This window comes from Podarcis pityusensis (genome assembly GCF_964106645.2).
Source record: "Podarcis pityusensis genome assembly, chromosome: 1".
Taxonomy (NCBI): Eukaryota; Metazoa; Chordata; class Lepidosauria; order Squamata; family Lacertidae; genus Podarcis; species Podarcis pityusensis.
Window position 1 is genome coordinate 10519810 of NC_138028.1, and position 14221 is coordinate 10534030.

A 14221-nucleotide genomic window follows, 5' to 3' on the forward strand; every position below is an offset into this window, starting at 1 on the left:
GCTGAAAGCGGTTTATAAAAAAAGAATAAAGCTATGGAAAATTGTCGGTGGGAAACAGTTCAAAAAAAACATGCCTTCCAAAATAATTGCGATCAACAATAAGCTAAAGAGCAGGTGAAAAAAATGTCAGCATTTTCACGTATCTGGATCGGCTTGCCTAAACAAAAAAATTTTGTCAACCAGCAGGCATTCCAAGTGTAAAAGATCCATTTCTTACAAGTATTATGTTGGCACTTGCCACAGTGCCAGTTTTGTAGATGGGAGCAGTCGAGTAGACATGCAAAGAAGCAAGGCAATCTCACTGGTAAACCGGTTGTTTTGTTGTGCCGCTGCTGAAAAACCCAAGTTATTTTGGAATGCAGAATCATTCCAACCCACTTCTTTCCCGCCAGGATATGCTCAAAGCCTTTGATAACTACAAGGCACTTGTGCTTTCTGCCAACCTGACCAGCAAGGACTTCAGGCAAGGAGACAGCACTGGATCCAAAGAGCTCCAGAACAGGCTTCGGCAAGTCAATATGCGCTGGGAGGAGGCCATTCATTTGATGGGAGAGTGGAGGAAGAGTTTGCAGGAAGCCCTGGTGGGCTGCCAGGTCAGTGCAGCCCATTGCTTTCTTATTTATAAGAAGTGGATAGGGAGAAGGTTTTCCTCCATCTCTCAAAACACTGGAACTCAGGGATAACCAATGAAAACGGACATTAGAAGATTCTGGATGGGCAATGGAAGGTACTTCATCCATGGCTACTTATCCTGGTGTCCCTCTTCTGCTGCCACTGTTGTGAGGCTGTACATCTCTTGAGTCCCAGTTTCTGGGAATCACAGGCAGGGAGGTTGGCGTTGCTCTCAGTTTCTGTTTGATGGCTTCCTATAGGTATTTGCTTGGCCACTGTGAGAACAGGAATCTAGGCTAGACGCTGGCCTGATCCAGCAGCCTTTTTTATAATAATATTATAATAATAATAATTTATTATTTATACCCCACCCATCTAGCTGAGTTTCCCCAGCCACTCTGGGCGGCTCCCAATCAAGTATTAAAAACAATACAGCGTTAAATATTAAAAACTTCCCTAAACAGGGCTGCCTTCAGATGTCTTTTAAAAATAGGATAGGTACTTATTTCCTTCACATCTGAAGGGAGGACGTTCCACAGGGCGGGTGCCAGTACCAAGAAGGCCCTCTGCCTGGTTCCCTGTAACCTCACTTCTCACAATGAGGGAACAGCCAGAAGACCCTTGGCGCTGGATCTCAGTGTCCGGGCAGAACGATGGGGGTGGAGATGCTACTTCAGGTATACAGGATGTTTTTATGTTTTTAAGCCAACCTGGGCAGATTTAAGAAACTGCTTTAAAATGCCATTTGCAGATGAATTTTAACAGGGAGAAATGGAAAGTATTGCACTTGGGCAAAAAAAATGAGAGGCACAAATACAAGATGGGTGACACCTGGCTTGAGAGCAGTACATGTGAAAAGGATCTAGGAGTCTTGGTTGACCACAAACTTGACATGAGCCAACAGTGTGACGCGGCAGCTAAAAAAGCCAATGCAATTCTGGGCTGCATCAATAGGAGTATAGCATCTAGATCAAGGGAAGTAATAGTGCCACTGCATTCTGCTCTGGTCAGACCTCACCTGGAGTACTGTGTCCAGTTCTGGGCACCACAGTTCAAGAAGGACACTGACAAACTGGAACGGGTCCAGAGGAGGGCAACCAAAATGGTCAAAGGCCTGGAAACGATGCCTTATGAGGAACGGCTAAGAGAGCTGGGCATGTTTAGCCTGGAGAAGAGGAGGTTAAGGGGTGATATGATAGCCATGTTCAAATATATAAAAGGATGTCACATAGAGGAGGGAGAAAGGTTGTTTTCTGCTGCTCCAGAGAAGTGGACACGGAGCAATGGATCCAAACTACAAGAAAGAAGATTCCACCTAAACATTAGGAAGAACTTCCTGACAGTAAGAGCTGTTTGACAGTGGAATTTGCTGCCAAGGAGTGTGGTGGAGTCTCCTTCTTTGGAGGTCTTTAAGCAGAGGCTTGACAACCATATGTCAGGAGTGCTCTGATGGTGTTTCCTGCTTGGCAGGGGGTTGGACTCGATGGCCCTTGTGGTCTCTTCCAACTCTATGATTCTATGAGAACACTCCGTAGTTGCACAGCATTCTTACGTAAGCAAGGGAAGATCTTCGAGTTTTGTGATTTTCCTTTCGGAACATAGCTGAAGGATGCAAGCCCACCTCCCTGCACTTCTGGCCTCCTTTGCCTGGAACAGATCGTGAAGCATTGTGGCTAATAGTCTAAATTGCAAACCAGGAAATATTCTTCTGCCATGAACAGGTGGCCTTAGCCAAGCCACGATCTGTCCACCTCAGCCCTCCACCTATGGTTAGTCAATATGGAACTGATTATACTGGCCTGCCTTTAAGTATTCACGAGAGACTGTATGCAGGGAACACTGAGCATTCAAGAAAGCACAATGTTAAGTGCTACATATTATTACTACCTTTCAACCCAAGTTGGAAAGGCCCTGTATTATTTGGGTCCCTTCTGCACCGCCTACTTACTGAGCATTCAGCCTGATTTGTTTGTGCAAAGTTTCCAGAGAGGTAGACCTGGACTGTGGAGCATTCAATCAAGCCATTCTTATCCTATGCTTTCTGGTGCATTTCCGTTCCTTATCGCAAAAGATTGCTGTTTCACAAGATCATCAAATCCTCTCAAAGTACGCAACCTGAGTTTGCTGGCATGCAGTCGAATCCTGCCTGCAAAATAGTCTGGAACCGGCCTTTGTCAGCAGATGTGATCTGGTCAGGCTGCCCTTCCCTGCCTCTCCTAATAATGGATGCTTTTCCTCTGCAGGATTTCCATAAGCAAAACCATAACCTGCTGCTGTGGTTGGCTGTTGCAGAGGTTCGGAGGCATCAAGCACAGATCAAGGCTCTGAATGCTGATCCTCACGCAATTCAGGAGAGCCGAAGAGAATTAATGGTAGGTTTAAAAAAAACCAAAAAACTTTTTGGTGCATCCATACAGAAATGATTGACCCACCAGTTGACTTGCTCCCATTAGGTACATTTGTTACTTTGCTTCATTTGGTTTGATGGTGGGATGCCAATTATCTGCTTTTCAGATCCTTCCTGTGCCCTATCTTGTCGTGGTTAGTGATAGTCGTTGTAGGAGTGGTATTTTGATTTATTACTCACCCTTCAACATGAGATCTCAGGGCAGGTTACAACAACAATTATTATTACTATTATTATTATTATTATTATTAATACATACACACCCCACCCATCTGGCTGGGTTTCCCCAGCCACTCTGGGTGACTCCCAACTGAATTAAAAGCACAGTAAAACATCAAACATTAAAAACTTCCCCGCAAACAGGGCTGCCTTCAGCTGTCTTCTAAAAGTCAGATAGTTGTTTATTTCCTTGACATCTGAAGGGAGGGCATTCCACAGGGCGGGCGCCACTACTGAGAAGACCCTGTACCTGGTTCCCTGTAACCTCACTTCTCGCAGGGAGGGAACTGCCAGAAGGACCTTGGAACTGGACCTCAGTGTCCGGGCTGAATGATGGGGGTGGAGACAATACTAGAATCCATTTAAAATATTACAACAGGCAAGAAGAGAATAGGTTGGGTCCTAAAATATCTGTCACTCATATGTTTTCAGCATGCTAAGGAAACTGCGTAGTGTCAAATGCACATGAGTGGAGGGAACTCTGTGATTGTGTGATTCTATAACTTAAGGACTGCCATAGAGAATGCCCTCTCCTGGGGCCCCAGTGATCAAACTTCTGAGAGTGTTGACCCTCCCTCAAAACCCTCTAGGGCAGCCTTTTTCAACCTGTGGGTCCCCAGATGTTGTTGGACTACAACTCCCATCATCCCTGAGCTCTGGCCTTGCTAGCTAGGGGTGATGGGAGTTGTGGTCCAACAACATCTGGGGACCCACAGGTTGAGAAAGGCTGCCTTAGGGGGTCTTGAGGGAGGGAGGCAGTCTTTCAGATATTTGGGGGCCTAAGTTGTTTTGGGGCTTTAGGCACTGATGTGAGCCCAGTGAATTGCGCCTGGAAACAAACTTACATATTAGCCGTTGCCCAACAATTCAGTAGCAGAGCATGCGCTTCATATGCAGAAGCTCCCAGGTAAAGTTCCTGCCATCTCCATTTTGAAGGATCTCAGGGCTGTCAGGCAGAGACTTTGGAGATCCACTGCCCAATCAGAGTAGGCAACAGTGGGCTGGACAGATCAAGTGGTCAGCTTGATTCTATGTAGGGCAGAGTCATACATGCCTCAATATTTCCTTCCATTTCCCTGTCGAAGCAACTGGAGAAAGAGCTTCTGGAACGGCAGCCACAAGTCAACACTCTGCAGGAGATTTCCACTCACTTGCTTGTCAAATCTGGTGGAGGAGATTATGTTGAAGCTCATGAGAAGGTCCACGTTATTGGGAAGAAACTGAAGCAGCTTCTGGAAAGAGTCTCAAGTGATTTAAAGGTCTCGCATGGAAAGCCGGTGAGGCTGGGATGCATGCGCTTGAATCCAGGGTGATGCAGTTCTGTATCTCCCAAGGGAGGTGCATAACTCCTGGGAAATAAAGCTCTTCTTACTCTGCAGAATGTAAAGTTATCTTCTATTTTCCTCCTTCTAGGACACAAGTGCATTTCTGCAGGATGTGGACGAACTGGACTCGGGAAGCTGTCCTCAGCGACCAGAGAAACCTTGCACATATAAAAACAAGGCAAGCTGCTTGGCAATTCTTTTCCCAACCTCTGGTTTTTCTCCAGTCTGTTAGTACCTTCTCTTCGTCTTGTTTCCATCCGGAAATGCTTTATTGCAAGTTAACACAAACAGCTGACTCGCCCGGTTTGGTCAGGACAGTCCAGCAACTCAACTGTAATTCGTGGCCATGTTAAAGGATACATGGTTTCTGTTCAGTACGTTTCCCCAACCTGATGCCCTCCAGAACATTTTGGATTGCAGTCCCCCTCCTCCCTGACCATGCCAGCTGGGGGTGATGGGAGTTGTAGTCCAATAGGTCAAGAGGACACTAGGTTGTGGAAGCCTGGTTTGGATTGGTTCTTTAAGGCCAGGCTACAAGCTCTTCCCTTGTCACATGCCTATACAGTCATAACTTGGAAGCATAGCTGTCAAGCGTCCCTTATTTGGCAGGACAGTCCCTTATCCCAGCGCTGTGTCCCGCTGCTGTCCCTTATTGATGATGTCCCGTAAATTTCCCAGGTTTCAAAGGAAGCAGCTCCTCTCCCTGCCGGCCAGGGAGGAGGGAGGCTCCAACTGTGTTGCTTGGCTGCGTTGCTCACCCAATAAGGAGTCTAACGACTGGGGGGTGGAGCTTGCATGCCTTGTGCCGATCAAATCGGCCGCGTTGCTGGGGACTCGCCTTTGCTCTGCGCTTCCCAGCGGGGAGGTGACGATGGTTTTCCTTGAGGCTTGAGGCTTTGTTTGGCTGCTGGCTGGGCTTTCTGCCTTTGGCTCGGAGGGGCTCATAAGTTGAACATACCTGTGCCCAGAAAATCCCTTACTTTGGCCTCTGATCCCTTATTTTTGAGGCTGCTGGTCCCTTATTTTCAAATCTGTAAGTTGACAGCTATGCTTGGAAGTTGAACGGAATCCATTCCGGAAGTCTGTTCGACTTCCAAAACGTTCGGAAACCAAAGCGGCTTCCGATTGGCTGCAGGAAGCTCCTCTAGCCAATCGGAAGCTGCCGAAGCCCCATCGGACGTTCGGCTTCCAAAAATAGTTCACAAACCGGAACAGTCCCTTCTGAGTTTGCATCGTTTGGGAGCCAAAACGTTCGAGAACTGAGCTGTTCGAAAGCCAAGGTACGACTGTGCCTCAACCCATTCCAGTGGGGGTTCAGGCGTAGTTACGGGACTGAATCCACCCTCGTCACCCTGACTACTGGAGGGATGCAAAGGCGTATGACCCTGCAGTGCTGACTTGAAGGTTTTGATAGCATTGACCATGTGATCCTCCTGAACGGACTCTGCCAAATGAGCATTGGGTCACAGCTTTATGGTGGCTGCAGTCCTGTTTGGTTTTGTCCCCATCCTTCTCCAGGCTTGATTCTGCAAGAGGGGCACTAACCTTAAGGAGGAGGAAGCTAACGGGCAGTGCCACCCCCTGGACTGGTTGTTAAGTAGGCAGCTGTAGGGGGATGTCTGAGAGAAGACTTCATTTAGTGGGGTGCTACCCCATTCATCCTAATGGAGCAACATCCACTTGTCAAACCCACGTTTCCTGTGACGTTCCCACTGCACAGAAGCATTTTGAGCTCTGTAACCGGGTCACTTGGGATTTACTTCTTTGCGCTTGCATTTCTTGAGGAAAGTATGACTAAATAACACCGTAATATCTCCATTTTAAGCAGGCTGGTGGAAGGAACACCTTGGAGACTGAGAGCGGCACTGATATTAGGTAGGATGTTTTGGAAAACGTTTTCTTTAATTTAAAAATGGAGGTTGCATTTTTAAGGCAGTCGCAGGGCCAAGCTAGATGCGCTCATAATCACATGTTAATTAACACACACGTTGTATATTATGTAAATAGCAGCCACAGGGAAATCTGAGCAGGATCAAGGCCATGGAAAGGAGGAAGGGGGAGTTTAGCGCTTTTTTCTCTTTGCCAAAGTCCGAGCAGAGACACACAAAAACGGTTCATCAAAGGTGCTGTATGCATTGCATAGGGAGCCACTACCGGCAACTTTCCTGGAAAGAATGGGAGATTTTTGCCCAAACTCTTTAAAAACAAAAACAGGTGCATTAATTGCATTCACACAACCAGCACTTGAATGTCCATAATTTGTGCAATGTGGGATGTGGGTGGCGCTGTGGGTTAAACCACAGAGCCTAGGACTTGCCAGCGGTTCGAATCCCCATGATGGGGTGAGCTCCCGTTGCTCGGTCCCTGCTCCTGCCAACCTAGCAGTTCGAAAGCACGTCAAAGTGCAAGTAGATAAATAGGTACTGCTCCGGCGGGAAAGTAAATGGCATTTCCGTGCGCTGCTCTGGTTCACCAGAAGCGGCTTAGTCATGCTGGCCACATGACCCGGAAGCTGTACGCCAGGTCCCTTTACCTTTACCTAACTCAGAGGGGGCCAAACATTTGGCTTGTGAGATCTGCTAGAACCCAGAGGTCTGCCAGATGCAGCAAGGTGCACAACAGTGGCTGAGATTCAGGCCCATCAGCGGAAACTCTGCACAACGACTTCCACTTGTGCAACAGATTCCCCCCCCTCCCCCAAAAAGGGCATGTGGGATATCAGGAAAACCCCCAGAACGACACACGGAGAGAAAAGAGCGTGGAATCATTCCATCTGCCAAGGTGAGATGCTTGCAATGACGGAACAACTGGAATAGCACAACATCAAATTCCTCCCGGTGTCTCCAGGTAGAAGGGCTCAGAAGGGAGAGACAAGGTTTGTGGCCCTCAAACCAGCTCTGCAGAAAGCTGCTGCCAGTCTGAGTAGAGAATATAGGGAAGCCTTTCAATGTGTTGTGTTTTTATATGTGTTGCAAGCCGCCCTGAGTAGCTGCTGATCGTGACGCCCTAGAGTAGCGTTTCCCAAACTGGCTGTTGTTGGACTACAACTCCCATCATGCATAGCTAGCAGGACCAGTCTTCGCGAATGATGGGAGATGTAGCCGGAGACCTAAGTTTGGGAAACCCTGGGCTGGATGAAGTCTGGCTCAGTGGAATGCAGCTTCATGTATAAATTCTCTTCCATATTTGCAGAGGGGAAGACGAGGATAGTGCCAGCCCAGCTGCTCCCAAGACCCGCGGCTTCCTGTCCCGTGTACTGCGAATGGCGTTCCCTCTTCAGTTGCTCTTCCTTCTCCTCCTGCTTTTGGCTACCCTGCCCCCTTTCTCGGAGGAAGATTACAGCTGTGCACACCGCAACAACTTTGCCCGGTCTTTCCACCCCATGCTGCGATTTGTCAATGGGCCTCCTCCCTTCTGAAGCGTCCCAAGGGCTTTTTTGCACCTCAACCAAAATGAACCTCCTCAGCAGGCTCTTCTTCTCATGCTGCTATTGCCATTCTGAGGACTTCACACAGTGAATGCGTCAGATTTCACAACTGAAGAAGTAGATCCTCTAGCAATTTCAATATTTGGGATGGGTTGCGGGGTGGGGGCAGAGACAGGTGTTAACTCGGTTTTGTACAGGAAAATACTTTTTTCTATATATTTTTGAACTGTAAGCAACATACTGTATACTTTTGCACAATGTGTGATCAATCGGCTGGTGGCCTCCATGCCAGAATGTCTTCTGAAGACGAATTTTCAAGATAATGTCATGTTTGCATTGAAATAATGTGATTTTTAGCTAACGACGAATGCTGTAGAGAATAGCTTTTAGTGTGACGGAGAGAACCCATTTTTCAGCTGGTGCTTTGCATGCAAAGAAATCTATTTCCGCACTTCGATATTGTAGTGAAAAGAAAGGTTTGATTTTATATAAATATATATAAAATACTTGTTATACTTTAGTATTTTAGCAACCCTCTCTCTCCAGTTAACAAATACATATAGATACATAGACAGATTGATAGATGCAGTGGTACCTCGGTTTAAGAACAGTCTGGTTTAAGAATGATTTGGTTTACAAATTCTGCAAAACCAGAAATAGTGTCTTGGTTTGCAAAATTTACCTTGGTCTAAGAATGGAATCTGAAAGGTGGAAGGGCACCGGCAGCGGGAGGCCTCATTAGGGAAAGCTCGCCTCGGTTTAAGAACGGTTTCGGTTTAAGAACGGACTTCCGGAACAGATTAAGTTTGTAAACCAAGGTACCACTGTATATAAGTTTCCACGACAAAGATTTTAGTATAGTGGTACCTATACCACTATAACGGTAAAGTTCGCAAACCAGGACACAACTTCCGGTTTTGTGGAGTTTGTAAACGAAATCGTTCTTAAGCAGGACTGTTCTTAAACCAAGGTACCACTGTATGTACTTAGAACTGCAGATTTGTCTCATGTCTTCTTTTGTACTTTTATTTTAAATAAAAAGAAATGAAAATGCTGCATGTAGGTGGCTTATATTGTTCATAGTTTTATATTTAAAAAGTGCTGACCATAATTAGTGTTGATTATCTCACTTGTATATGAATCAATGGTGTAAACTTGCGGCTTTTTAATCAAAAGATGTTTTATGTGTTAATCTTTTTTGAATAATTTACAGTAAGCCAAAAGAAAGATACGTGGATGTTTTTTTAAAAATAATTTTTAATAATGGAAGGGCACAATCAATCCCTATTCCTATACAGCAGAATGCATGGGCATAGATAACACCATAGGGCCATGCTGGTTGCCAGAACGTGCACACTGCTTTGCAAAGCTGCTTCAGCTGGGAATTAAAATCACTTGAAGGTGAAGCAAATTCCATGCCGGTTTCTGCATAGGAGAGGGAGAACTAAAGAGGGAAAGGGGAACCAAGCATTGGCCATTATGGGGAACCCATTGTGCATGCACAGCTTTAATGGTACATAAGCCATCGTCGATACATTGAGCCTCCATGTTCCAAGGCAGTATATCACTGGATAACAGTTGCTGTGGTGGTGAGGAATGGACTGTTTCCTTCATGTTTCCTGGGGCCATTTGATTAAGCCGTTGCTTACAAATTGGTTGCTATGCCTGATGAATCCAGGGCTCATCTTGCGCCCATGGGGCTCACGCCCTAACTTCACAAGATTTGTCACATTTAAGGTGAAGCTGGTGGTGAGAGATCGGAAACAGTTTTACCTGGATCCAAAATATATTGGCTGTGTACACAAAGTCCATCTTTCTTTTTTCCCAACCCCCTCATTAAAATTCTGCGGCTGTGTGAAGCAGTCCTGAGTTTGTTTGTCTTGATGTTTTATAAATCTAGTTTCCTGGAACACTTTTAGGATTGGGAGAGGGCGGGGCATGGTAAACAGCCGTCTGGTTCAAGGCAGGACCCAAGAGCCATTGGGGCAAGCCATTAGTCGGGACTGAGGAGCAAGGCAGGATGAAAGAATAGCCAAAGGCCACAGGGACACACCAGAAGCTCAACTGGAAGAGGCAGCCCATTGATGCTCCTTCCTGCCTAAGATGATCCAATGGCCAGTCCATATGGGGGAAGATCGGGTAGTTCCTTGGGTAGCTGCCGCCTGCAGTTCAGTGGTTCATTCACAAAAGATCAAACAGCGCCCACCAGAAAAGATGAGTACCCTCATAAGAATGGGAAGGAAAACACTCCTATCCATTAAGAATGAACTCACAGCTGTCCATGGAGGCGCAGGTCAATTCTGTGTCCAGGGCGGCTCTCTACCAGCACCATCTGGTACGCAGGCTCGGACCCTACCTGCCCGCGGACTGTCTTGCCAGAGTGGTGCATGCACTGGTTATCTCCCCCTTAGACTACTGCAATGTGCTTTGCGTGGGGCTACCTTTGAAGGTGACCTGAAAACTGCAGTTAGTCCAGAATGTGGCAGCTAGACTGGTGACTGGGAGTGGCCCCTGAGACCGTATAACACCGGTCCTGAGAGATCTGCATTGGCTCCCAGTACGTTTCCGAGCACAATTCAAAGTTTTGGTGCCGACCTTTAAAGCCCTAAACGGCCTCGGCCCAGTATACGTGAAGGAGTGTCTCCATCCCCATCATTCAGCCAGCGCCAAGGGCCTTCTGGCGGTTCCCTCATTGCGAGAAGTGAGGTTACAGGGAACCAGACAGAGGGCCTTCTCAGTAGTGGTGCCTTCCCTGTGGAACACCCTCCCATCAGATGTCAATGGAAAAAAGAGCTATTCTATTTTTAAAAGATATCTGAAGGCAGCCCTGTTTAGGGAAGTTTTTAATATTTAATGTTGCATTGTTTTTAACACTCAATTGGGAGCCGCCCAGAGTGGCTGGGGAAACTCAGCCAGATGGGCGGGGTATAAATAAATGATGATGATGATGATGATGATGATGATGATTAAAGATTATGGGAGTTTCACTGGTGCACCTGTAGGGCCACAAGTCCCCCATCCCAGCCAGAGAAAGACATGGCACATAAATGCCGATCACCCATAGCTGTAAAAAACAAAGAAGCTCACCTGTGGACCATTGTCCTTGGCCAGAGCTAAGCTCTCTCCCATCTGGCTAAGAGCCAGCTCAGCATCCTAGGTTTTCAATAGACGGACAGAACCTAGCAGCAGATCCATGTCAATTTCGGCTCATGTCACCAGCCACAATCAGGAATAGGTCAGCAATAAAAAATCTTGGTGTCAGTGAAGTTAATGCTTTCTTCAAAGAGATCAATGCCCCCCCCCCGTTCTTTCCCAAGGGGGGGGGTCCTTACCTGGTGCCCCCCCCACTCCTCTGTATCCAGCCATTCCATGACAGCTTATTAGTAGAAACATCTTGCTCATCCCCTTTTATATTTTCTGCCAACACAATCTCTGCTACAAACGTGAGTCAACAGTACCAGCTGCTGAGACTAACAACATCAGGATAGCTAACAGTTCTTACAATTGTGGGTTTGCATGCAGAGGAGTGACATTAAATTAGCGTACTAATTTTAGTATTGGCCCAAGTGGAAAGAACAGTAAGCTCAGAAAATTTCACAGTTCTGGGTAGGTCTGCTTGGCAACCGAACTTGAATCCACAGAGTTGAAGCTATGTCTATTGCTTTACAGAGGGCAAGAGGGCAGATCTCTTTGAATGTATGTTGTGGTTGTGGCTTTCATGTGTCTGGTTCCTGGCTGTCAACACCCTCTTAGCTGCTCCACTTCAGAGATCCCTCACCAAGAACCCAGTGTCTCTTGATGCTAGGGGTGAAATTGAGAGGCAAGATTTAAGCCACCGTTTGCATGCTATCCATCAGCTGCAGCCTACAATCGTAAAAATGAAAAACAACAACAACAACAACAACAACAACAATAATAATAATAATAATAATAATAATAATAATAATAATAATAACAATAATAATTTATTTATACCCTGCCCATCTGGCTGAGTTTCCCCAGCCACTTTGCTGCCACATACAGATGGACAGCACCATTACTGGCCCCAACAACATCAAACATACCATCTCAGGACTATTTAATTTCTCATCTTCTAACATTGTGTATGCCATCAAAGGCCAACAGTGCCCTTCAGTTCTCTGTATTGGACAAACAGGCCAAACCCTACGACAAAGGATAAATGGGCATAAATCTGATCTCAGGATTCACAAGACAGAGAAACTAGTAGGAGAACACTTCAATCTCTCAGGACATTCTGTACAAGATCTCAAAGTCTTATTACAAAAGAATTTCAGAAATAGACTGGAAAGAGAAGTTGCTGAATTGCAACTTATTACTTAACTTAAAACCATGGAGCAACCTGGTCTGAATAGAGACATTGGATTCTTATCTCATTATACATGATAAAGCTCTTTTTAGCCATCTCATCCCTTGCTTTTTCCTGTAAGACCAATTGCAGTCGTTAAGTCATCAGGTTTACCACACCTATCAGCCAATCACCCATCTCCCACCACCCTTCTGAGTAATACCCCTCCCCATCCTCTCATTATATATAAGGGTCTGGTGACTTCTGTTTCAGTGTATCTGAAGAAGTGTGCATGCACACGAAAGCTCATACCAATAACAAACTTAGTTGGTCTCTAAGGTGCTACTGGAAGGAATTATTTTATTTTGTTTTGACTATGGCAGACCAACACAGCTACCTACCTGTAACTAAAAACAAACTCTACATTAGTAGTAAGAGCTCAGAATGGGTTAGAGTTCCTTTACCCAACTTGGCTCCTGCTCACACCAAACTTTGAAAGGCACCAAAACACAATCCCAAGAACGCTTTGAGTTCAAAGGTGATAACAGCAAAGGTGCACATTCATAATTATCTTGTGTTTTGCAAAACACTGCAGGCAAGGAATGAAGTCGGTATGTGTGGCAGGAGCTAGAGAATGCTCTAGCCTCAACAAACTCCCTTCTGTGGAAACAAGCCCTGCTAATTTCAGAGGCACTTATTTCCAAATACTTGCACTTAGCAATTCAGGAAAACAATGCAGGCTGTAAGTAAAGATATACAGCCAAAGCAGTCATCATGAATGGAGGTGCTAAATTGCTTGTCATGAAAGGAACTCGCAGGGAGTTTCAAGCATCCAGGGCAGCTAAGCCAACAAAACAAGAAGGAGTTCCCTGTATGCCAGGGTAGGCAACCTAAGGCCCGGGGGCCGGATGTGGCCCAATTGCCTTCTAAAGCCGGCCCTCAGAGGGTCCGGGAATCAGTGTGTTTTTACATGAGTAGAATGTGTCCTTTTATTTAAAATGCATCTCTGGGTTATTTGTGGGGCCTGCCTGGTGCTTTTACAGGAGTAGAATGTGTGCTTTTACCGTATTTTTTGCACCATAACACTCACTTTTTTCCTCCTAGAAAGTAAGGGGAAATGTCTGTGTGTGTTATGGAGCAAATGCCTGCGGGTGGCGGGGGGGATCTGCTGCAGTCGTGAGCAGAGGATCCATGGTTCCCCTTCCTTCCCTCCTCCATGGTTACAAAGCATGGATCCACATGGATCCTCAGGATTTTTGCATTGGGCTACTCCAAACTCACTGTCAGATCACATGTCTGTGGCCACAGCATGAACCACAAAAATCATATATCCACTATTTCGTTTAGAATATTTTTTTTCTTGTTTTCCTCCTCTAAAAACTACGTTCGTGTTATGGCCTGGTGTGTGTTATAGAGCGAAAAATACGGTATTTAAAATGCATCTCTGGGTTATTTGTGGGGCATAGGAATTCGTTCATTTCCCCCCCCCCAAAAAAAATATAGTCTGGCCCACCACATGGTCTGAGGGACAGTGGACCAGCCCACGGCTGAAAAAGGTTGCTGGCCCCTGTGTATGCGATAATCTCTGCTTCTCATTCCATTTTTTTAGGTACTGTGTTATAAAATGTTATGGTGCACCCACACAGCAGACACACACACACCACAAAAAACCCCAATCCTTCAGAATTAAGGAAACATTCCCTGAGAAAGTTATACTTAACTGAATCCCAAATACCACCTTGGCTCTCCTAATGACTCGAAATATTTCCTTTGCAGAAGGAATATCTTAGAGAAACCTTTCTCTGTAGTTCTTTCATTTACAAATCCTTCAAATCCTGTCTTAAGGGCATATTTTGTATATGAATAGGGCAGGTGTGTGACCTGGATTCAAGGATTAAGAAATTCACCCACTCCAAGGAACTGGC

General features: G+C 45.9%; 1 protein-coding gene across 6 annotated transcripts in view; it reads left to right on the forward strand.

The window, feature by feature from the left end:
• SYNE2 (spectrin repeat containing nuclear envelope protein 2) overlaps positions 1-9859 on the forward strand; it is a 236383-nt gene extending 226524 nt beyond the window's left edge. For 5 of the 6 annotated variants that reach the window (XM_081000779.1, XM_081000783.1, XM_081000782.1 and 2 more), the window contains 6 exons: positions 393-593; positions 2856-2984; positions 4324-4515; positions 4652-4741; positions 6389-6438; positions 7756-9859. In XM_081000779.1, coding sequence (XP_080856905.1) covers positions 393-593; positions 2856-2984; positions 4324-4515; positions 4652-4741; positions 6389-6438; positions 7756-7981 — 888 coding nt within the window. In that variant the 3' untranslated portion in view covers positions 7982-9859. The remainder of the gene's footprint in view (positions 1-392; positions 594-2855; positions 2985-4323; positions 4516-4651; positions 4742-6388; positions 6439-7755) is intronic. The other variant, XM_081000781.1, reaches the window with a different exon arrangement.
• Positions 9860-14221: the final 4362 nt, after the last annotated feature.